General features: G+C 36.1%; 1 protein-coding gene across 3 annotated transcripts; it reads right to left on the bottom strand.

Moving 5' to 3' along the window:
• Nucleotides 1–353: 353 nt before the first annotated feature.
• Nucleotides 354–24,983, bottom strand: LOC144971379 (spartin-like). Of its 3 annotated transcripts, none has more exons than XM_078912181.1 (9): nucleotides 24,494–24,983; nucleotides 21,455–21,766; nucleotides 19,969–20,080; nucleotides 14,611–14,732; nucleotides 10,744–10,855; nucleotides 9,724–9,918; nucleotides 7,521–7,682; nucleotides 3,293–3,383; nucleotides 354–727 (listed from the first exon to the last, which is right to left on the bottom strand). In XM_078912181.1, the coding sequence occupies exons 1-9, from the start codon at nucleotides 24,860–24,862 to the stop codon at nucleotides 454–456; spliced, it is 1,749 nt and encodes a 582-aa protein (XP_078768307.1). In that variant the 5' UTR covers nucleotides 24,863–24,983; the 3' UTR covers nucleotides 354–453. The 3 variants fall into 3 exon arrangements, with proteins under 3 accessions (XP_078768307.1, XP_078768308.1, XP_078768309.1); XM_078912182.1 differs by having other exon boundaries at nucleotides 19,981–20,080; nucleotides 24,494–24,982; XM_078912183.1 differs by lacking the exon at nucleotides 24,494–24,983 and adding an exon at nucleotides 23,697–23,741 and having other exon boundaries at nucleotides 19,981–20,080.
• Nucleotides 24,984–25,396: the final 413 nt, after the last annotated feature.

Genomic DNA, 25,396 nt, shown 5'->3' with positions numbered 1-25,396 from the left:
TGACCAATACCGAACAAGGTCAGTTGGAAAATTTCAACCAGCCGTAAAGGGGCATCCCTGTGGCTGGAGTGATCATCTAGCCTTACTTTTTGAATAAATAACTATGTGAAATTGAACGGAAACTTCAATTTAAAATACGAAAACAGATAAAATAGATGTTTCGGGTTTCCCCTTTATCAACAAAACAGGATGAATGAAATACTACAAAGCAGCTACCACTATCTCATTCGTCTGTAGTGTTTCATTCATCCTGTTTTGTTGATAAAGGGGAAACCTGAAACGTCCATTTTATCTGTTGTCATATATTAAATTGAAGCTTACATTCAATTTCACATTGTTATTTATTTCTTCGATCTTCAAGCAACACCATTTACATTACTCTTTGAATATAAATGATTGTGTATCCTATATAGGAATAAATAACAACAGAACAAATAACACACTGTGCTTAGCTTATCTCTTGATTGGAAGGTTACCACTGGCACCACCGCCAACCGCACCTCGGTTACTGTCACCATCGCAACTACCATTGCTCTCACAAGGGACGTACCCCCTGTGGTCTGTCTTGTTCTTGTTCATGTCTTCTAGGATAGCCTTCCCAGTGTCCTTTGCAGCTCTTTTAGCCACGGCCTTGACCCCAAAGTTGTTGGCATTGAAAGCTGTCATGGCAGCATTGCCAGCTGTAAACATGGAGTGTTCGGCAACTTGACTTGCTTCAGCACCGTACCTGACAACATCAACATGAAAATTCAAGAGTTTTCAATATGAGAATTATCACGAGACTTCCCATACACAAAAAACATAGTAGTCCTTTTTCACAGCCATTAAAAAAAGCCTAAAAGAACTTGGCTTTTATATTGTGCAATATCCAGTAAACATGCTCAAAGCGATTTACAAGGGGTTCTTGGCCAACAGACATGACACCTGTTAGGCGATATTTAGGCGATATTACAATTTTTTGCAGACAGAGACAACGCTGTTAATGAGAAAGGATAGCACGCTAGTCTATCATAAAGTACTTTTCACCAGATCCAACAGAACAAGCTACCCAATCACTGCTGGGTGGACAAAAAAGTCAGAGAAAAGAATATTGGTCCCTGTTCCTGTGAATCAAGTGCACTATCAACTGAGCTATCAAGACCGCCTATATAACAAACATTCAATCTGTATTGTCTTTGAAAAAAATCAGATTTTTTAAAAAAAGGTTTATCTTTATGAACCCTACTGGCATCAATAATTGTCTTTCAGAGCCATTAGGCCCATGGAGCCAGAGTTAATCTCGGTCTCTATGAACAGGGACAGGACGTTAATCTATTGCAAATTACTTTCCACCAAATCTAACCAAACCAGCTTTTCAATCACTGCTATTTCATAAAAAGTTCTTGCAGTGCTGCAAACTCTAGCCCATACAAATGTTTACAATTGAGAGCTGAAATGAGGAAGATTTGGAAAAAATGCATACAAATTCAAATACAATCCTGAAAAAAAAACCATAAGGATTCTGACAGTGGGCAATTCTTCTATTCCAGCAATGTTAAAGTCGATATTTAAATTAATGATTAAACATAGGCAATATAATAATAATAATAATAATAATAATAATAATAATAATAATAATAATAATAATAAATAATAATAAAATAATAATAATAATATAAAAATATAATAATAAAAGTATATTGATATCGCCCAATCCCGTTGACAAAACAGCTCTAGGTGCACAAAATTGTACAACATCATTATAAACATTTTTGTACACACACCGACTTATACAAGAAATGTTTTTGTTTAGTTTTAAGGGTTTTACGGCGCTGGAACACATTTAGGTCATATCAGCGCCAGTAAAAAGGTAGAAAATTGGATAGTAAAGACATTCTTGATGTACAATTAAAAGGACTTGAAGAAAAAGTAAGACAAAGGGGAATCGGTTCAAATAGGGAACAGATTTAGATTCCAAGAGCACACTATCAGCGTACTTAGTTTGAGATCACTGAAAAGTCTCAACCAGATACCAGCACAGGTCTCCAATAAAAGGAATACACTCAAATGTTTACAAATCATGTCATATGTTAAAAAAAAAAAAATAACAGTACCTATATAACAGAGAGATGATTTACAAGGAAAAAAAATATCTCCCAAAACTATAACTATACATTCAACTGTTTCCCTCCCAGCGAAGGACTCTGGCCAGGATCAGGACAAAACCAAGTAATCTCATTCCAAGACAAAGACAGAAAGCAATTGGAAAACAGACACAGGGTGATAGAAGACACAGCAAGTACCTCCCTGCCCACTATAGGAGGTCAGGATCCCCACCCAGTTATACAAGCGAGCACACACACATGCAGCAAAATGTGCATATGCATACAGAGACGAAAAATAGCTGTTAACATGAATTATTGAATAACACTCATATCAGGACATTTAACAAAAAATAATGGCAGATGAAGGGTGATTATATTATTATGTCATGAGAATTCTGATGTAACAAAAGTATATCTTACAAAAATAGGATGTTTTATTTAATCTAGTGAGCTTCTCGTAAGATGAGATTTTAATTTCTTTTTAAAAGATGACTGGGAATCCACAACCCCGCTCATAAGACTGAAAGATAAAGAAAGTACAGACAACGGGAGCAGCATGAATAAACAGTATCGACTTCCAGAATCACTGTATAAATCAAAAATGATCCAGGCAAAAATTATTTTTTGAAACTCCCGACATGAACTTCCTGATCATATAACAAATCAAAATGTTTGAGTACACTAAAGTTTAAACAATAAAAATTCAACAATGTGTACAATCCTCAGCAAAACGTGTCCAGCCGCACAATGATTGAAAAAGTGGAAGAATACACTTTTTTTAAAACCTAAGAATGGCAATACTGCTCTTTTTAACAATCACCAAAACATGAATTTTTTGCACTACAACAGTTTCGCTTTGAAAAAAAAAAAACGAATACAAAATTGGACTTTTATATAGCGCAATATCAACTAAACGTGCTCAAAATGCTTTACAAAGGATCCTGTACTACAGCAATAAGTCACATAAAGAATGAGACACAACGCCTGTTAGGCGATAATAGAATTTTTTTCCGACAGAGACAATGCTGTGAGCGGCCAAGTGTTGATTTTACACCTGAGTACGACGAGAGAATGTGAGTAAAGTCTTTTCCAAGGACTCAACTAGGTGCCAAGCAAGGCTCGAACCCAGGACCATCCGATCTGAAAGCGAGTGTCATACCAACAGACCACATAGCCGCACAACAGTTTCATTTGACCATCTTACTTACTTGTGATGGACTATGCTGACAGTTTCATTGGCCAAACTCTTCCCAAGGGACTTTGCTGCAGCCTCTAAGGTGACATAAACTGTTCCAAAGCCTGTGTAAAGGGAAAAAAAAAACAACATAATGTGAATTAGGTTTAAAGTGATACCAGGCTGCTAGAAGCTGTGGACTGTAAAAAGTAATAAACAAAAATGAATATAACAGCTTCAAAAAAGAAAAAAATACCAAACACAGAACGTTTCGGGGTCAAAATCCTTTCCAGCCAACAACAAAAAACAATATAGAAATAAATACATAACTAAATTCCAGATTCTATGTCTCAAATATTTACCAATCATATATAATATGTAAACAAAACATAATACAGTGCATAACAGAGAGATGGTTTACAAGACAAAAAACATCATCTCCCAAAACTCTAACTATACATTTGACTGTTTCCCTCCCAGCTAGAGTATCCGGCCAGGGCCTGGACAAAACGAAGTAATCTCATTCCAAGACAAAGACAGAAAGCATGTTGGAAAACAGATATAGGGGATAGAAGACGCAATAAGTGACCTCCCTGCCCACTACAGGAGGTCAGGAACCCCACCCAGAAACGGGCTCATTGGGCCCAATGTCTCTGAAGGACAACTCATTTGGCAATAAAATCCGATTACAATAAAAAAGAGCAATTCACCAGACAATTTTTTTTTAATGTGAGCATTCACTAAATTTGCTCAAAGTGCTTTACAAGGGGTTCCTTTCCAACGGTAATATATAACATGTAAAACAAGACATGACGCCTGTCAGGCGATATTACAAAATTTTCAGTCACAGACAACGTTGTTAAAGGCCATTTACTCATTTTATACCTGAGAGCAGTGAGAGAATATGAGTAAAGAGCCTTTTCCAAGGCTTCAACTAGTAGTAGTAGTAGTAGCGTATGGCTACACCTCCAAATTCATTTTGTCAACCCAGCTTCAAAACTCTTCCTCCGTCCTAAGGACTGTTTCATAGCCACCTTCAAGTTTAGTTACTGGACACTGGAGGATGATTTGATCGCTGGTATCTGAAGCTGCCTGACATTTCAGGCAGGCCATGTTTCCATCTGCACATATTTGATGCAATTCTGCCATGTCCTGTTAAGAGGCGATTTGAGGAAACCCAGTATTTCCTGGCGATGTGGAATGCAGGCATTCTGTTAGTGGGATCTTTTATGATGTTTCCTCCTCTCAGTGTTTCCCTGTTCCACGTTTATAAACATTGAAGAAAGTTGGTGCCAAAACTGAACCTTGTGGTACCCCATTTTTAATTTTTCGTGTTTTGCTTTTGTTTTCTCCCAATATGACATGAAATTGTCTTGTGCCAGTCATGGTAGACAGCAGTTTAAGCGTCTTTCTACAAGGAATCATTTTTGAAAGCTTTAACATCAGTCCGCCTGTCCAAACAGTGCCATAAGCTGCAAATAAGTCTATTAGGACTGTACCTGTCTTCTTTTTCTTCTCAAAGCCTGCTTCAATGTATGAGGTCAGTAAAAGGACCTGTTCACTTGTGCTTCTTTGTGGTCTAAAGCCCGCTTGTTCTGGTGGTATGCAGGGATTTACGTATGGGGTGATTTGCTCTAGTACGATTCTTTCCAGGAGCTTGTATAAGCAACAAAGTAGAGATATTGGTCTATAGATGGATGGTTCAGTCATTGGTTTGCCTGGTTTTAATATGGCGATTACTTTGGCATGTTTCCAAATTTGTGGGTATGTGCCCTTTTCCATGATGTCTGTCATAGTATTTGCCAGCCAGTCTATTGTTTCTGGTCCAAAGTTAGTAATCATGTCGGGGTATATTCCATCAATGCCAGCCGCTTTGCCATTTTTTATTTTTTTTATAGTTTCTTTCATTCCATTAATCGTTATTGGGACACTTAAAAACATGCTATGGTCAGGCAAAGTTTTCAGGGCCTTTTGATATTCTTTTCTTATTTCTTTTTCAAATTGATAGTTTGGGATGTGTTGTCCCCGTTGTTTAATTTCTTTGGCAATTTCGTCAGCTGCAATCTGGGGGGCTGATTTTATTTGATGAGCTTCAGGGTTTAGCTTTTTGAGGGTTTACCATGCATGACAGCTGGAGTGACTGAGGTCAAAGTTTTCAACAGTTTCTACCCATCTCTCTTTTGGGCTTTCATGTAGTGTGTTTAGTAGATCTTCTGCTACCTGTTCATCATGTGTCTCCTCGTATTTTGTCAGCAATTCTTTGCTTCGCTCATTCCAGGATGGGATGTATTGTTTTCTGCGAAGGATCATCACGTTGCCGTCGTACAGGAGCTTGCGTGCTGCCATGACCCTGAAGGTGATACCAGCCTAGATCCAATCCTGCTGGAACAGCTAAAGATGGGTAGCCAGATCAAGAATGATCCAACCAGGCGTCAATCAAGGTTCTTCCTTCTCCTGGACCCACACCTCCAACTCAATGAAAAAAGGCTTCAACTATGCAACCTCAAGGTGGGACTCGAACCCAGGACCTTCCAATCTGAAGGCAAGTGTTATACCATAAGACCACATAGCCGCAGACAAAGTGCTCTAGTGGTATGGCACTCGCTTTTGGATCATAAGGTCCTGTGTTCGAGCTTCGCTCGGCGCATAGTTGAGACCTTGGAAAAGGCTCTTTGCTCACATTCTCTCATCATACTCAGAAGTAAAATGAGTACCTGGCTGTTAAAAGCATTGTCTTTGTCAAAAAAAAAAATTGTAATCTTGCCTAACAGGCATCATTTATTGTCTACAAGTAAAGTGTTGCTGTTGGCTTGGTAACTAGTGCCGCGCTGAGGACCGGACCGAGGACCGGTCCCACGGTCTTTTAGCTGTGAACCGTGGTCCAGTCCCAAAGAGGAAGACCGCCGGCGGTCCTCACTTCTTATCACCTTTCAACGGTCTGGCGCCATACTACTTCCCCAGCGATTCGTTGCCTCGGTCCTTTGCCTATCTTCCACCAATCACCACCCATCCCACTTAATTAATCGCACCCACCCCCCTTTGCCATACACTAAACGACACAGACGACCATAGAGGCAGACGACCACCTCCCTCCACTCCGCAAACCGCCCTTTCGTGTGTGAGATGGGGGGAACAGGAGGCGCACGCCTTGGACGATTCCATTATACGGGGTAAATTTCAAAATTTACTACACCATAATGATCGCAATGACAATGATCTATGATGAAGGCATGACCCCTCTTCTCTAATGGGTTATTGTTTGAAATGTATGTGACTACTAAAGATGTGTGTGTGTGTGTGTGTGTGTGTGTGTGTGTGTGTGTGTGTGTGTGTGTGTGTGTGTGTGTCGAACCTAGCAAGTTGCAAGTCTGATTTTTTGTTTTCTTTTGTCCATCTCTTGTCGCCATTCCTTTCTATCGCATTGTTGTCATTTAAAATAATACAATAATATTAAAATTTCGTTTGGTGTTTTAACTAATCAAGTAATATGAGTTTCATTAGTTTCTTCCGTCCAAAAAAAAACAGTTATAACGTCTGTATTTTTAAAAGGTCCAATAGAATATTTGGGGACCCCGATAGCTCAGTTGATAGAGCACTCTCTTTATACGCAAAGGGCCAGAGATCGATCCCGGGTGCAGTCGATTTTTTCTGAATCCCTGTCTACTCAGCAATGAATGGGTAGCTGAGTTTGTTAGATCTGGCGAAAAGTCACCATCGACCCCTCTTATAACCTCATCCACCCCCTCTTATTATAACTTCACGTCTCTCTCTTACTCTTCAATGCTCGCTGCCCTCTAATGTGTGTGTGTGGGGGGGGGGAGGGGGGGGGGGTAGGAGTTGCGGTGTGTATCAACGCCACGAACAACTCGATCAACGCCTTGGGCGATGCCATTATCTCCGTTAATGGGGATAAATTTCAAATTTTATTAAATTATCGAAGTAACAATGAAGTACTGTGAGCAAATAAAGAAGGCATCACCCCTCTTCTCTAATTAGGTTACAATTTGAAATTGGTGTGACTACTCCGTGTGTTTTACTCCTGTAGGCCACGGTTTTCATTGTGTAGCGGTCTTTAACGGTTCAAGAATGAACGGACCGAGAGACCGGTCCTTGCGGTCTTCATTTCCCAAGGACCGTAGGACCGTGGTCCTTAAGCTTGCCAAGGACCGCCCCGCACTATTGGTAACCATTTTGAAGCACCTTTGGGCACATTGAGTGGATAGTGCACTATATAAAAGCTCACGGTTTTTCTTTTAGATTACCTTTTAAACCACTAGCCGCTACCTCCACCACACCATCCAACCTTGACTTGCCATTCTGATCCGTCTTTTTGATAGAGCCTGGAATCAGTTTCTCTCCCTTTGCCTTCAAGTGTGGAGCAACTTCTCTAGCAAGAGCACTGGTAGCCTCCCCTAGCTTTGAAACTGAAAGAAAAGTCAAAGGAAAGAACCAAAAAAATGATCAATAACAGTATTTGAAACTTTAAAATTTTCGTCGACTCTATAAAAATTAAGTGGCGTCATTCGTCATTGCGTGACTAAGTGGTCTTATGGTAATAAACAAGTCTTTCCAAGATTTTTATACAGAGAGGACCTACAAAATATCTCTGTCGTCTAACTGGAATTTAATAATGTATTTATGTCTTTATTGTTTTTTATGTTGTTGGCTGAAGAAGGGATTTGAGCCCAAAATGTTCAGTGTTTGGTATTTTGTTCTTTTTTGAAGCTGTTATATTCATTTTTCTTTATTACTCTTTACAATCCACAGCTTCTAGCAACCTACTATCACTTGGTCTTGTGGTTTGGCACTTGCTCTTGGACTGGGAGGTACATGGGGTTTGAGTCCTATTCTGATTTGCGCATGCTTGAGTCCTTGGAAAAGGCTTTTTACTCCAATTCTCTCACTGTACTCAGGTGTAAAATGAGCACCTGGTTGTAAACAGCATTGTCTCCATCGAAAAATAATTGTAATATTGCTTAACAGGCACCATGTTTTGTCAACAAGTTAAGTGTTGCTGTTTTCTTAGTGATTCAGGCAGGCAATGTTCTGTACCCAAGTTTCCATCTGCACATATTTGATGCAATTTTGCCATGTCCTGTTAAGAGGCCATTTGAAGAAACCCAGTATTCCCTAGTGATGTGGAGTGCAGGCATTCTATATAAGTAACACGCCTGGCCAGCTGTTGTGTTTTTCAGTGCTGTGACTTTGTGCTAGTTTTTTTTTACTAATTTTTATGCAATAGTTTTGATTTTTATATCGTTGAATCTGTGAGTTATTAAGTGTTTCTATACATAAAGTTTTATATATATTTGAACATTAGAGCCTGTGATAAGTATGGAAAACTTTTAATTTTACCATTTTCATTTATCTACACAGCACACCATGTTAACATATTTTTACCTGGTCTTGCTAGAAATTTTAGTCACCCTGTGTAAAACAAACATTTATTTTTATCCTACTAATTCTTTTTATAACAACAACTGGAATTTTTATGAACACTGTTCTTTTAATTCTTATTACCATCGTACTAGGGGCGGCAAATGAAACCAACACGCAATACCAACCGTCAGTAGTCGTCACCCGCCCATCCCTACCCATAGATTTCAACCCCCACGACACGGACTACTATTAAAAGAAGTCACCCCGGTCCATCAACCATCCCACCTGACCTTACTCTGAACACTTCGCAATATGATGATGGTGACGAAATTAACACCTTAATTACTGATTCGAAGAGCGACCTAGTATTTATTGTTGAGACATGGCTCAACCCAGATAGAGACGAAGTTATATTACATGAAACAACACCACCAAATTACAAGATCATCTCTGAACCCAGAATTAACGGCCCCGATGGTGGGATTTGCGTTTTACATAAAGACCATTTAAGGATAAAGAGTAATAACATAAAATATCTATCAATGGAACACCTGAAGGTTACAACACTTAACACCACCTTCATCTGTATATATCACCCCCCCCCCCCCCCCCCTCCCCCCACCATCAAGTAGAAATTCGTCGACGCACATTGCATTCATCCAGAATTTAGAAGATCTTATTGAAACTGAAACAAATCTTTGCAATAAAATAGTTATCCTTAGAGATTTCTAATGTCTAATGTATAAGTTTTATTTTTTGATTCCATTTTGCTGAATGTCAATTTCATTTTGTAAAAGTTCCATAGTATGTGCGACTGTTGTGTGTGTCTGTTTGGCTCAAAAAGACAGTATACGGGCACAGCTGGCAAAACTACTTATCAGATGAATTAGGTAATGGAATGAGGAAGGGGGAAGAAGTGCAATGAATTTTCCTACTTATCTCTCTTTTGGCACTCATTTGTTAAAAATTCACCTTTTTTAGCACCCCCCCCCCCCCCCCATTTTGTTTTCTCCTTACCATTACCATCATTTAGGAATGATTCTGCCAAAAGTGGAAGGGTTGGCAGGAATGAATCACATCACTCACCTAAATATCCCGTGACCTGGACAGACACATGGGTAGCCTGTCTGGCATACACCAACCCTTTCTTTATCCTTGGGTCCACCTTATGATCCTCTGTGCCCGCTTTGGTCCTCTCTCGAATCTTCTCAGAGCCCACTTTCAACAACTCTCCGGCTTTCTCAGCCCCTTTGTTCAAGCCCCATGCTATCCAGTCAGCAGCTGTCCATTAATTGAAAGAAAATGACATCAAAATGAAATTTGATAAAGAAGAGATGAAAAATGTGAGGTTGACTGAGAAACTCGGGAAGATGCGGCAAACTCGATTCGAGATATGAGCCAAAATCGAAGATAAAGTGTTTCCCATAGCAACAAATTTTATTCAGAGACAAAAATAAAAATCATAACTTGGGTTCTAATAGACATAGAAAGAAAATTTTAAGTAGTAAATGACCAGAAAGGTGTTGTCTACACCACTGCATACGTAACTCAATTTATGAAATCAGCCACACAAATAAGTTTTTCCTCATATTTTTTTTAAGTTTCATTGTCATTTCCAGATATATAGATTATAAGTAAGTATCCAATGGGAAATGCTTTTTGTATATGTACAATGCACCCGACTTTCACAACCTTCTTAGTAACCCTTAATATCACCATCTAAGCTATTTGAATTATTATTATTACAATTATCATTATTATTATTATTATCATTATTATTATTATTATAATTATCATTATTATTATCATTATTATTATTATTATTATATTATTATTATTATTATTATTATTATTATTATTATATCATTATTATTATCATTATTATTATTATTATTATTATTATTATTATTATTATTATTATTATTATTATTATTACCATAATAATTATCATTATGATTATAGTTATCATTGTCATTATCATCATCATTACTATTGATGTAAGATTATAACTACTGATTAAAATTCTGATTTCATGTTTATATTCTGAATTTTTAAAGAATTGAACATGTTTCCATCCATCAATAATTCATTCAATCCAACCCTTACCAACAGTGATACCCCTGGATATTTTAGTTGATGTGTCCATGCTTTCTTGTGACTCTCTGGGAGTTGGCATTTGTTCTTTTGTGACAGTTTCTTCACTTCTTTGTGACACATTCTGTGGACGGAGTCAAAGTGAGAACTTGAAATATTTGTGAAAATATTCTCTTGAAATGTATCGCTGAAAAAAAATTAATTCAATAAAGAATAGTGAGGACTTGAGACCTTACAATTGGAGAACCTGAGATATTTGTGAGGAATTAAAGGCTATGTGAACCGGCAGTCATCAATTTTAAATTAAGAAATTAAGGAACAAGCACCGATTTAAATAAAAGCTCTGAACAAGTGTGTATGAAAGGTGCCAGACAAATCAAGAAAGAAAAATATGTGCTACCATTACACCACAGAGGCTCCCAATAGTTGGGACAATTTTAATACCTATATTCTTCTCAACCCTCGCTTGCATCAAACACGACAATTTTAATTATTATACTACTGTATTGTGGAAATTAACAATAAAGTCTGAAGTGTGCACACATGAATCTGGCAAAAGGGTGGCCAGATGGTGATTCTCAAACGTCAAATTAAGGACCGTTATGCCTTAGCAGATTTGCTAAATAATCTTTTGAGTGAACCAGTAATAAAATCAAAAATTATCCTTGACTTAAAAAAGGTTTGTAACTGACTCGTATATCAATCTGTAAAAAATTTTGTTTTTTTTTAATGTCCATAGTTGCCAGTAATTCTGTGCTCGTTAGCAAAAATTTAACATGGACTGGACGGAACAATTTTAATCCCCTCTGTCCCTGTCGGACGCGATTTTAGCTGTTACCCGCAACTTTCCACGATTTTTGCGATTTTCCTGACTATTTTTTTTTTTGGTGGACTTTTCCCTTAACTAACTGGATACTGAGCTTTTTTTGACTGCACAACTCTTGGAGACTGGGCTTCGCGTTAGTATTTTTATACTATAACAACTTCATTGCATATGGCACTCTATTATAAGTGGCATACTCCTTGCTTACATGTAGCTAGGTTGCACCACACGGTTGGCCCAAACTGATTTTATTGATCTTGGCTGGACTTCATTCCTCATAGTGATGTTCATGAGTTTCAATTAGTACAGTGTCCTTTTATTTTATGTTTAGACCTGTAAATGAGCTCTATAAAAATTGACTGAAACTCTTCGACAAACTGAAGATTCAATTATTTTTAAAAAAATAAGGGCATCATTGGAGAGGAGAGTGATAAATACAATACATTAAAATAGTGGGTGTTATTTCTTACTGGAAGTATGACTGCCATAATTTGATGTAGAAGTAGAAGGAATGCTAAATGAGCATGTCATTCATATAGGTAAAGATGACTTCATCAAAATCATATTCCTGCCTCTGGAATTTTTTTGACATAGTCAGAAATATAATCACCATTATCATCTTTAACTTCTGGCCATGACCTATTGAATTTATTCCTCACATCTTTTTCGATGCTCGACAAGTCTGAATTGCGATCCACGAACAGCTAAGCCATTGTGAGAACATTAGAATAATGTAGCAATGAGCAAACTTGATTTTCAATCAGTAAATGAGCGGGGAAAAAAACTTAAATAAATATGACTTCTGGCCAATACACTGAATTATTAAGTAGAAGTGAATTATCAAGAAGAAACTTCGGCAGGCGTAGCGGAAAAATTCAAAGAATCGAAATGAAGGTAAATCGCCACAAAACAGCAAGCTCGCTTGGGCTTGAGCAAAACAATGGCAGAAAACGTCCTGATTTGCACGGGAATTAATTAGGCTACTTACCATTGTTCCTTATAATCAGGTACTCAATCAGTGAAGAAACGGTCAACCAGTTTGTTTACAACGTGAGGCAATCGAAATGTGCTTGTAGCAACCTATCCTAACTTTCGATTTGAAGGTGTCTACATAACATTCGCAATTTACTTTATCATAGTTTCGAGACTCGCCAGGTAAATGTGGTCAATTTTGGCTTAGATGAAACAGTGAAATTTATCGCTCGGTGGCTCAGTTAAAATTGGCTACAGTTGGGATCACGACGGGTTTGGAAAGTGAAAAAATAATTTAACGAAGGATGTGTGAAAATACCCAGGGATGTGTTCAGACACGCCTTTTATAAAAAGCGTCGCTTAGTCTTGGCAATATATACATCGTTAATATAAACGGTCCCCATGAGCTATGCGTAGCGCTGTGGAACACTCCTAATTACTTTACGGTCATTCGACTACGATTTGTGAATTCTTTCTTTCTTTTTTTATTTATTTCTTTCTTTCTTTCCTTTTTTAAAATATTTGAATTTGACAAATTGACTGATTTCAGTTAATTGACTGAGAATTTACAGGTCTATATGTTTATGATTTTATTTTGTTATGATATTATAATTATGTATGTATTTAGTTTAAGTTTTTTGATGGATAATATTTTTTTTTTCTGTAAATCATCTGTCAGTTATGATGATTATGATGTTTTGTGGATTGATTTGTGCTTTTTGTTTCAGCGATCTGATATATGATCTAATGCGGTCGATTGGATCTAAAACTAACAAAAGAAACTATTATAAATGTATTCTTTTTAATTTCAGACTTTGTTCTTTTACATTTGTTAGCTTTTTGATTAGGTTTGTCACACTTTTGTTTTATAACATGTAGATTCTTTTTATAACTTTATTTTTTACTTTTATGCACAACAGTACTTTAAGCCTTTATCGGATTCCGGCACGATCGGACACTAGCACACTTTTTGGTGATGACTGACCGTGCCAGTATAACGCGAGTACTGTATTATTATCATTATCATTATTACTGCTGCTGAGGTAATAAACAGATGTGGTTTAAATTGAAACTTTGGCCTTTGTTTGTGCGTTTGTGAATCGCAATTTTTTCTCCCCCTTGTCAGATAATGTTCCGCAAAATTTGGCAACTTTTGGCAATTTTTATGGCAACTTTTTCCCTTTTTTATGGCAACTTTTGCCCTTTTTTATGGCTACTTTTTGCAACTTTTGGGGTTTTAAATGGCAACTTTCCGCAGGGACAGCCCTTTTATTAAAAAATAATATACATTAAAGCCCAACCCACTCTTGTGATCAACAGAGACAAACTAAAATCCTGTTATTTGGCTGCAACAGTCACGTGTGAGCTTAACACCCATGGTGTTATTGCAGAAAGTTTGTTTTTTAAACAATTTTCTCAAAATAACTGCTCTCACACTTTTATGGTTAGAGTTTCATGCTTACATATAAAAATCTATAACATGCAATTTGTCTCCATTACACTATTTGACTGACTAGTAAATTGCATTTTCCCTTAAGCTAGCCTCATACAACAATTGCCATTTACTTTAATTGCGAAGTACCAAGGAACAATAGCATTACTACTAATTTAACTGTCAGCTAAAAAAAGCATGTATGAAATTTTCTTTCCCCCATCCTTTCTTTCCATCAACGATTAGCCACTCGCATATAATACAAAAAAAAAAGATTGAAAGTATTTCACAACATAATAACGGATTATCTGTATCCAGAGTATATTTTGCAAGTTATGATTTGACTACAAAAATCAACAGACAAAATATCAAGGGTTGATTCACCTGCTACCTTGTTAAATTATTAATATAAATATCAGTGTTTGTCAAATCATTACCTTAACATTTTAATGAAAGCTGAAGTGAACGTTTTTGTGTTGTGATTTTTTTTTAAGGGAGAAATTTGCATCTATTTTCGAAAGAGGTAAATTCGATTTTAACTTTTCCCCTTTGGAATCAAACACTTTATTTAAACCTATTCATTTTAATACTGAGACACACAGTAAATAAAAGAGCCTATTAAAGACTATAATATATTCTAATTTCTCTTTACCTCTTGGCTAGGTGATGCCACCATTTCACTTTGGTACACTGTTAAAGATTGAATGACTTGCTCAAACTTTTGACGTGTCTCTGGGGGCAATGAATCTGGTAATAACAATCCAACTGCTGCGCCTGTAGTTTTTTAGGCAATGAAAAGGACAAATAAGTCAATCATTGTAAAAATTGTCTGATTCTATAGGAATGAATCAGATTGTAAAAACAGAGCATCTTCAAAATGGAAAATATAAAAAACTCTATTTCTCACAAATAGTTATGCTTATCAATTTAATAGTTCATATTTAAAAATTAATTTATAACATCTTTCTGATACATACGACACCCCTAAGATTATTTCTAGAAATAGTGAAAAGAAGAAAAAAAATAGTTGTGTTTAAAAGAACCAAACAAAAGAGAATTAAGTTTGTTTTTAAGGATTTTCCAGAGCTTCCAATATTTTTGGGTCATGTCGACACCAGCAAACAATGAGATGATGGGGTAATCCAAAGATTTAGCCCAGATATTTGACATCTAAGAAAAAAAAAATGAAAAAAATAACAAATCAGAGGGGACAAATTCAATATAAAGGGAAAAAACTATCCTTGTGTCTTGTTTGAAATCTCTCAATATTAAAAGTCTTACATTGACAGTACTATTAGAGCCATAGGAACTCCATCAAATATTAATTTCAACAGCGACAAGATCAAGTTGCCATTTTCAGACTTCGCTGCGGACATATATGTCTCGGACACCACATTATGTTCAAAGCATTTAAGATTGGAGAAACAGACATTTGTGAATGTGGAGGGGGGAAGCAGGGTGCCACACTTATTTTGCAGGTATGTCCAAAGTACAATGAGCAAGGGGCGACCATTTGGCCTAAGATGACAAAAGTCAAAGCTCTATGGGTCTCAGCATGAGCCCTGGGCAGACCACAGCATTCCTGCATCTTGTTGACCTTCAGCCATAAAGACATCATGAGGGGAAAGAAGAGGAAGAATTTCAATAGCTATAAAACAAGAATTATCAAAAACAGAAGGCAAAAGAATGCTAAGCTGCCAGAAGCTTTGGAATGTAAAAAATGATGAACAAACATGATGTAAAAGCTTTCAAAAAGGAAAAAAATACCAAACACAGAACATTTCAGGCTTAAAACTCTTTTTCAGCCAATAACAAAAAACAATAAAAACATCAATACATCGTTTAAAATCACATGTGGCATAAAATAGCGACATCAATATGACAGAGATCAAGTTGGCAGTTAAAGTGAAATAATTCGCCAATAAGAACACTTGCTTTCTGACCAATGATATCCTGTACTCGTCGAGAATGTTTGGCTGACCAATGATATCCTGTACTCGTCGAGAATGTTTGGCTGACCAATGATATCCTGTACTCGTAGAGAATGTTTGGCTGACCAATGATATCCTGTACTCGTAGAGAATGTTTGGCTGACCAATGATATCCCGTACTCTTAGAGAATGTTTGGCTGACCAATGATATCTGTACTCGTAGAGAATGTTTGGCTGACCAATGATATCCTGTACTCGTCGAGAATGTTTGGCTGACCAATGATATCCTGTACTCGTAGAGAATGTTTGGCTGACCAATGATATCCTGTACTCGTAGAGAATGTTTGGCTGACCAATGATATCCCGTACTCTTAGAGAATGTTTGGCTGACCAATGATATCCTGTACTCGTAGAGAATGTTTGGCTGACCAATGATATCCCATACTCGTAGAGAATGTTTGGCTGACCAATGATATCCTGTACTCGTAGAGAATGTTTGGCTGACCAATGATATCCTGTACTCGTAGAGAATGTTTGGCTGACCAATGATATCCCGTACTCTTAGAGAATGTTTGGCTGACCAATGATATCCTGTACTCGTAGAGAATGTTTGGGTGACCAATGATATCCTGTACTCGTAGAGAATGTTTGGCTGACCAATGATATCCTATCCCCAAACGTCTGCATAGTCAAGTACTTTTCATTCCCCCCCCCCCCCCACCCCCCTGTCTCTCTCTCTCTCTCTCTCTCTCTCTCTCTCTCTCTCTCTCTCTCTCTCTCTCTCTCTCTCTCTCTCTCTCTCTCTCTCTCTCTCACACACACACACACACACACACACACAAAGCAAGTAACTTCCCATTAGAGAGAGATGAATTGTCACACATGAGTGACTCAAGATATGGCATCAATTAGACAAGCAAACATAAAGCATATTAATAATTCATATTGGAAAGGTAAAAATGGGTTAGGTTAAAATTGAAAAGCTTCGAACTCATTAAGAATTCAGAACAAAATTAAACAATTTGACGATTTTCTTTTAAGCAAGGGGAAAAGGAAAAGGAAAAATACAAAACAAATAAGGGAGATTAAAAAATCGGATTACCCTCAGAGCCATCTATAGTAGTGAAAAATGTGAACATTGGAACTAATGAATATTATGGTTACCAAACATAATTATAAAATCATAAAACAAAAAAAATATCCAAGTGACAAATTAGGGAGCAGGCACTGGTGTAAGACAGTGATATGAAAAATTGTCCATGAAACAATGCAAGATAAAGCAAGAAAGAAAAAATATACCATCGCTTTTTTTTTTATCTTGTCTTTTTCTCTCATGCTTTGTCTGCTACTGTTTAATCCACACTTTCCAGATGTTTATAAAACAAAAGACATTTCTTGTGTGCCTAATATCACAGTGCTGCCAATCCTAGCCCATGTAAATGTGTACAATTGAGAACCAAAAGGACTTAGATTTTGTTAAAATGCGTACAATTCTGCAAAAACGATAATTAGCGCTAAATCCGATAAAGGGCAATTAGACCATACTGGTAATAATATAATCAATAATTAAATTAATGAATAAGATTACACTTTATAGACTAGATAAATAGTATCAACTTCCGGATCCATGTATAAGTCTGATATGACCCAGCCAGATTATATAGAACAGTAAAGTTTGCTGTCCCAAACGTAAACAATAACAAGTTGCTAGTGATTTCCGTTAGGGACCGGAATAATTTACGCACAATATAGGTCTCCCAATTTTGTAGTTTGAGTTGTAGGCAATACACTTTCAGTATTGAAAATATGTTTACATAAAATCTAACAGTTGCAGAAATAATAATATAAGACTAAATTATTATGAAAATCAGGCTCCGAATAATTCTCGTTTTGTTCATACCAGCGCAATAATTTGCTCTGGTCTAAAAATAGATAGACGTAACTTTTGATAAATTTTACCTTTTGTTCCATAAAATATCCATATCTAGACATTATTTGATGCATGATCGAGTATTTATGAATATGTGTTTCTTTTGCCACCTAACAGCCAAATTTTAAAGGTTATTTTCTTTCTATTATTTACATTGGAACGTGAGCTGTCAAGACAGGAACATGTGGTTTGCAATGTGCTTCTCGACCTTTGTTTACGTTTGGGGCAGCAAACTTTACTGTTCTATATTGAACTCACTTCATGAAGTTCTGGGTCAAGAAACAGACAGTGTTTAAGTACACACAAAAAGTGTATGAATGCTAAAAATGCTTAAATAATAGAAATTTTATTATGCATACAATCCTCAGCAAAATGTGTACAATGAATGAAAATGCATAAAAATATGCATTTTTTTACGTAAGGCTGGCACCACTGAATATCATAATCTAATGTACTCTAAAAAGTCTTCGTACATCTTAGGTGATTTTATGATGTGGTAAAACGTGAATTGTTGTAGACCTTACAAGACATGGTATATAGAATAAAATACAGTTTCTATGCCTTTAAATGGACATTAAAATATTGCTCACAATCCTTTGGAAAGGGTCATGGTCTCAAAACAAAATGTTTTCAATCAGCTCTACCTTGACTACAGCTAGGTGTGTATAGAAAGAAGCCCTAAAAAATGTGCTCGAGAGTGGATTCGAACCAGGTCTGTTTGCAAGAGTGTTCACCAATCCAATGTAAGTTATAGGGATCCCTAAAAAGGGGGCAAGATTGAAAATCTAACTGTAAAAACCTAAGATAATCTCTCCATGTCAAATTAAAACCAGGATTACCCTAAAAGCTACATCATCAGGTTGTAATATTGTCTTGATTTCTTCAAGAATAATTATTAGCTGAAAGGGTCATTTTAAGCTCTGCATATTAAATGCTGGGTGGAAGAATTTTGTGCATCAAAGGTATAGCTAAAATTTAATAAGAATTAAAACAAACATAAAAATATTCTTTCTGATTCCCTTAAATTTGCCTAGCAATGTCAATGCAAATGCAAACATGCAAATAAAATATTGTAGGATTTCAATGACTTAAATAAAAAAAATGAATAGTCTTCGTGATAATTCTGGTCATAAGACATTTGAAATATTTGCTTGAAGGAGAATCCCAATGAAATCAAGCCAATAGATTCACACCAGTGATGATAATAGCAATTTGTCAAAAAGGAGGTCTTATCGGTCAAACACAAGCAAAGTGTAAAAATAACAGGAACATAGTTTTGTATTAGTTTTATGTAATATATATTACTATTGCTAGTATAAATCCATTCTTATCATTAGATATAAATTTACTTTTTGTAAACATTTAATGAATTGTCCTTTACACATGTTAAAGGCCTACAATATTATTCAAATAAAAGGCCAGAAAGTGTTGTTTTGTTTTGATTTTTACTTTATAAAGCAAGCTACAATATCTTTGTTACTGAAACCTAGTGGTTATTCAGCTTATAAATACAATCCAAAAATCTCTCAAATTTAAAGCCATAGTCCAAAGGTAAAGAGAAAGAAGAGTAAACTAAGCCAATCACCATTGCTTTATTCTATATTATCTCTGTATAACCAGATGATTTAATGACTGGCGCTGATATGACCTTAATGTGTTGCAAGCGCCGTAAAACCCTCCAAAAAAAAAAAAATGGATGGTTGCGAAAGAAATAGAGAGAGAGAGAGAGAGAGAGAGAGAGAGAGAGAGAGAGAGAGAGAGAGAGAGAGAGAGAGAGAGAGAGAGAGAGAGAGAGAGAGAGAGAGAGAGAGAGAGATTAAAAAGGCAATAGGTACCTACAACAGAGAAAAAAATCCAAACCCATTTGTCCCTCCCCTTCCTCTTCAACCATCAACTAACTAATCAGAGAACACCACTGGTATTCTATGTCAATTGTGACATCTGGCACCATTCTGTCTGACCCGACGTCATAAAAACGGGACCTTCACCAAATTTCACAAGACTGAGCACAGGTGTCAAAATATGACATAAGACATAATAGTGATTTTGTGGTTTTGAGGAAAATGTTTGACACAGCAAATTCAGTGGAAAATTTCTGAGAAATTCTCAAAATCCAGAATTCCGCGAATCCGCAGAAGATTATCATCACTGTCACACATACCGTGTTGTTGTGACATCAGATCAGGAAACATGTATGCTCCATAGCTTGTCCGTAATGCAGGTGATGATCCGGGTACAAGAGGATACATCCAATCATTGACCTATACAAAGTAGATTGTAACGATAAAGTCTAATCAATAATGAATATGTATGGGAAAAACAAAAAACAAACAAACAAACTCAGATTATCTTCAATTTGTGATTAATATTTATAGAAAAATTCTATCTAAAATTGAATTCTCCAAAGCTTTACAAGAATAAATACATGCCTCATCTTATGTAAGGCTATCCGTACCGAATAATATCTCATTCGTCCTTAGTGTTTTATTCATTGCGTTTTGTTGGTAAGGGGGAAACAAGAAACGTCCATAGTTTCTGTCTTTGTCTAATAAATTGAAGCTTACAATTCAACACTTGTTATTTTTTGGTTGATAATTCTAGTATTTGACCTTGTCTAAATCAGCCAATCGTCTTCATGGATTTTGTTATGATATTGTAAGAAATGAATGGCAACTGAAAGCCATTAATCATATTTTCCCTTATCTATGTTGGCCAAGCATGTAGGCTTCAATGAATACACGATGCCTTAATTATATCATACATCAGTTCTTGTTGAAAGAAAGTGTGGCTTATGGTAGGAAAAAATTGATTTTAAAAAAGTTTCTTTGGGTGGTGCATGATCGGCACTTGCATAATGTCACTGCCAATTCTCAAATTTATTTTTTAGCATATCATACACCCTTTATAGTATGAAGAATTTACAATATTTTGCTCGTATCTAATCTAAAAATAACCTTTGTCTATTCTTAAGCCTTCGTGTAAAATTCAAAGCCTATCTGTTTGGATTTTTGTAGATAGTATGAGAAGAAAGATAAATATATGAAAAGGTGTTTATAATATAAAATTAATGGACAAAGTAGGACAAAAATATTACTTTAAAATAAAAAATCTCAAAAAATCAGTCTCAATACCCAGTCGGGTAGGCTGATTTTTGGGATTTGTGTCAGGTTAGAGTTTTGTTAGGTATGTGTGTGTGTGAGTGTGTGTGTGTGTGTGTGTGTGTGTGTGTGTGTGTGTGTGTGTGTGTGTGTGTGTGAAAGTGTTTAAATTAATGTAAGTTGTAAGTAAAAGCGCTATATAATTATAAGAGACAGATGTTTCAGAGTAAAAGTGTTATAAAGATTTTGTTATTATTGTTATTATTATTATTATTATTATTATTATTATTATTATTATTATTATTATTATTATTATTATTATTATTATTATTATTATCATCATCATTATTTATTTTTTTTAATTATTATTATTATTTTTAAAAACTACTACTACTACTACTACTACTACTACTACTACTACTAATACTACTACCACTACAACTACTACTACTACTACTATATTATTATTATTATAATTATTCGTCTTCTTATTATTATCATTATTATCATCATAATCATATAAAAATAAGAACTTACATGAATGAAAGCTGGAGGGTTGGCACCTTGAGAGGTGGCTTGATTTCCCTCTGGAAATTTGACAATGTGAAGAGAGGATGGGTATGATGGAGCACTGACAAATCCTTCGGGTGAAATGTAAAAAATTTGAACTCCTTCTTCAATAGAAAACAAGTGAGTTGCATCTGTCAGGTTTTGTCTATCCATCTCACCATTCATGATGCTGTCTCCCAATGACATCATCTCATTATCCATGAAATCTGACATGACTGGCGCACTTGGTTCGCTCATGGCATCTTCATAAGATGGTGGAGCATCCGCTTCTGTTCTTCCCTATTTAAATAACAATTCAAGATTCAAAGAATATATTTACTGACGGTTGATAAAGCACGGCGATGTAGAAACCGTAGATATCAATTATAAAATTTTTAAAAATCAAACTGCATCAATGATCACTGCAGCTATGCGGTCTAGTGGTATAGCACTCACCTTTGGGCTGAAAGGTCCACGGTTTGAGTGCCACTCTAAGAGCGGCACATAGTTGAGTCCTTAGAAAAGGCTCCATACTCACATGTAAAATGAGTACCTGAATGATAACAGCATTACCTCTGTCCCAAAAAAAAAAATGTATAATGGATAATCGCAACATCTTGGGATCAGCGAAAATGTTGCGATTAACCGAAGTTGCAATAAACCGAAGTTGACTTTCCTGTCCACTTTTGCAATATTTTACACATATATGGTAAACTCAAACCAGTTGTTGTAAATATTGTTCTTAGTCCACCACAGACTGAGCAATTTGATTGAAACAAAATCCATATGGCAGCCCTGTATAGGTTAGTCAACCAAATGCATCTATGATGCAAGCTGACAGTTTATTCAGATTGGATTAACTTTCACTCTTTTGTTCTTAACATTTGTAAGAGTCAAAAGGATTAGCCATGATGATAGACAATAAGCTCTCACCAAACTCGGTCACAATGCACAGTTGTCAATCCCAAAACAAAGGATATGGCTCAGTCTCTCTTTACAACTGTCATATTCTACCTACTATGCCCAGCCCCCTCCTCTCCTGTTAAATGGCCACAGATCACATCACAAACCCATAATGCAACTGCAAAGCCCAACCCTCTTTTGATTCTAGTAGAGTGATGACACACTACTGTAGCATTAAATCCCACTCACTCTCGATTCTTTAACCTGTCACGATTTCATCCATGATGAAATTTAATCATGATATTTTATTTGATTGATTTCTTGAATTTACCGCTTTTTGAGGGCGAAAATTTGTTGCGATTAACCGAAGTTTGTTGCAATTAACCAGTGACTTTCAAATAGAATTAATTCCGTTTCTTGAGGATGTTGCGATTAACCGAAAGTTGCGATTATCCAGAGTGGACTGTATCACCAAACAGACATTATTATGTCGAATCCTATATGTTAAATGTTACAGTTGGCTACAGACCCCTTGAAGAACCCTTTGCGTATGTTTGGTGGATATTGCGCTATTTATGTGTTCTCATTTGCTAAACCTTTAATAAAATCAAATTCATAAAAAGTAAAATTTGACTGCACCAAGCTTGAATTTCATGATTGGAAGTGGAGCTCTTGCTTCTTCTAAAATGGAATTTAACCTGGATGGTTAGTAACTTTAATCATCATCATCATAGCTTGTAGCTCCAACACTGAACCCACTCCACTGCATCTGGGGAGCAGACTCTTAGGTCATGATCATTGCAGCTGGGCCCGTCCTAGCATTCTCTAAGGATGTACTCCATCATCTCTCCTGGGCATCCACATGTACACAAGCTAGTCTCAGCCAGCCCCCACTTTTTAATGCTTCAAGCCGTTCTCCCAAGTTTTGCCCATGTTCTGTTCAGTGTAACCCATTCATTCCTGGGGAACTTTAATTATAATTCCGAATTACCTGCTGACACTAAAGAAACTGACGCTTAGTAAGGAAAACTAACTACAGATTTGTTTTATTTCGTCCACGGCAACAATTCGTATTTTGTTTTACAACAAATTGTGGAGGACACCTTAACCTTAGAGTAGCAGCAATAATTGTCTTATGAATGTTTTTTAAAAAACAATGGATGACTGAAATCAATATTTTAAAGAAATAAGAAAAAAATATTAATGGAAGTGTGATTTGTTTTTAAAAGATGAGTGAGAAAAGAATAGCTTTATCATTGTATTACGTTACTTGCCTAAAAAACTCTTAATATTTGACTCAACTGAATAATAAGAGGAAAAAAATTACCAGGAATGTGGAAATATTCGTTTTCCCTGATCCAATTAATCTGTGCCCTCCCTGTGAAAAAGACGCAGTACCTACAACTACAACATCTGTCGTAACTGCATAGTCCATAAATACTTTTAAAATAATTTAAAATAAATTTTGGTCAAATCAATACATTTTATGGGAGAAATTCTGTAAGCTCTTCTGTCGTGAATAGATTTTTATATCTCATTCACGATGAAAAATAAAATATATAAATAATATGCACGAGGCATGTATTCATGTATGAGTGGGTAGGCGCCACCGAAGTGGGTAGTTACGCAATTTACTAAGTACACATACCTAGATTTCGTTGTTCATAATACGAAACATTATAAGGCGATTCAAATAAGTCAAAGAGAGCGAGTAAGCAACGACTGTTGCTTATATACGCTGACAAACAAAATATGACGTCACAATCACAAAACGGAACACCATGACAACTGAGAACTCACAACACCCAGGATCGAGATAATATACACACCAACACACCAAACAACATAAAATGGCATATCATTCCCTACACCTCGGTACGATAACTCCAAAGTCATAATTAGATTATTTGAAAGTGGGATAGAATTCAGTAAAATTTATATGATTGAGTCCAATGAAGAGGAGCCTAAGCCTAAGTTTTTAAGTTTACTAAGCCTATCAAGCCTTTCAATATAAGGGACCTGTTCGGAAACCAACTACAAGACAATAAGTATAAGTAATAAGGAAGTAAACACAATTACAAATAGCGGATTACATAATCAAATAAAATTTACAATAAGACTTACAACAACATCATTTTCATTTTGTAATTCTGCTTGAACACTTTGAATCCTGAATGTTATCTGTTGCTTTGTTTTTGTCATTTTCTGTTGCATTTGCTTTGCCTGGTCTATCTGATCACCTGAGCAGTTTGAGAGCCGTTCACAGTCAATTCTCAGTGCCATGTCAATTAATCTTAATCCCTCTGAATAGCATCTCATCGCAGCAGGTGAATCGTTTCTTTCGTCTGCTTCCAATCCGGAATTTACCAATTTGTGAGCCGAGTCATGAACTTTCTGTAAATCACGAAAATTTTTGATCGCATCTATCCGACATGATGAGTTAGGGGGTGGAGGTCTTTGAGGAACCCTTCTGGTGCCCTCACACGAAGCCATTCCAACACGGATGAACAGTTAATAGTATTAAAATTGACTTTCTCACTATGAATCTATGAACTTCAAACTCATTATTTTCAACGCAGTATATACTTGGGAATATGGTTGAAATTTTACACCAGATTAATTTTTCAGAAAATGCCAAATAGTCTTTAAAAGACGTCAAACTTTTCCAAGCATCACTTTTCTGCAAAATGACATAAAAGTGTAAATAAAGCTTAATTTTTTATCCTGCTGCCATAAGTAGTCTTGATTTTATTTCGTTAATGAAACTGTTGCTGTTTTAAGCTCGAAGGAAAAAATAAGCATCAATTTATTAGACGAAAACAGATACAGTGTTTTCGTCTAATAAAATGTAGCTTATAATTCAATACTATATTTATCGGGGTTTTTTGGGGTTTTTTTGTTTTTTTATATAGTTTTTTTTTTTTTTTTGGGGGGGGGGGGGTAGGTAATCACCTCGTCTTCCTAGTTACAGAATTAACATTGTATATTATTTTGTTGTTTTAATTTGCAAATGAGTACAGTACAGGT

The sequence above is a fragment of the Berghia stephanieae genome, chromosome 4 (assembly GCF_034508935.2).
Source record: "Berghia stephanieae isolate SIO BIC M18660-M18661 chromosome 4, UCSD_Bste_1.3, whole genome shotgun sequence".
Lineage (NCBI taxonomy): Eukaryota > Metazoa > Mollusca > Gastropoda > Nudibranchia > Aeolidiidae > Berghia > Berghia stephanieae.
This window is presented reverse-complemented; position numbering and strand designations above follow the sequence as displayed.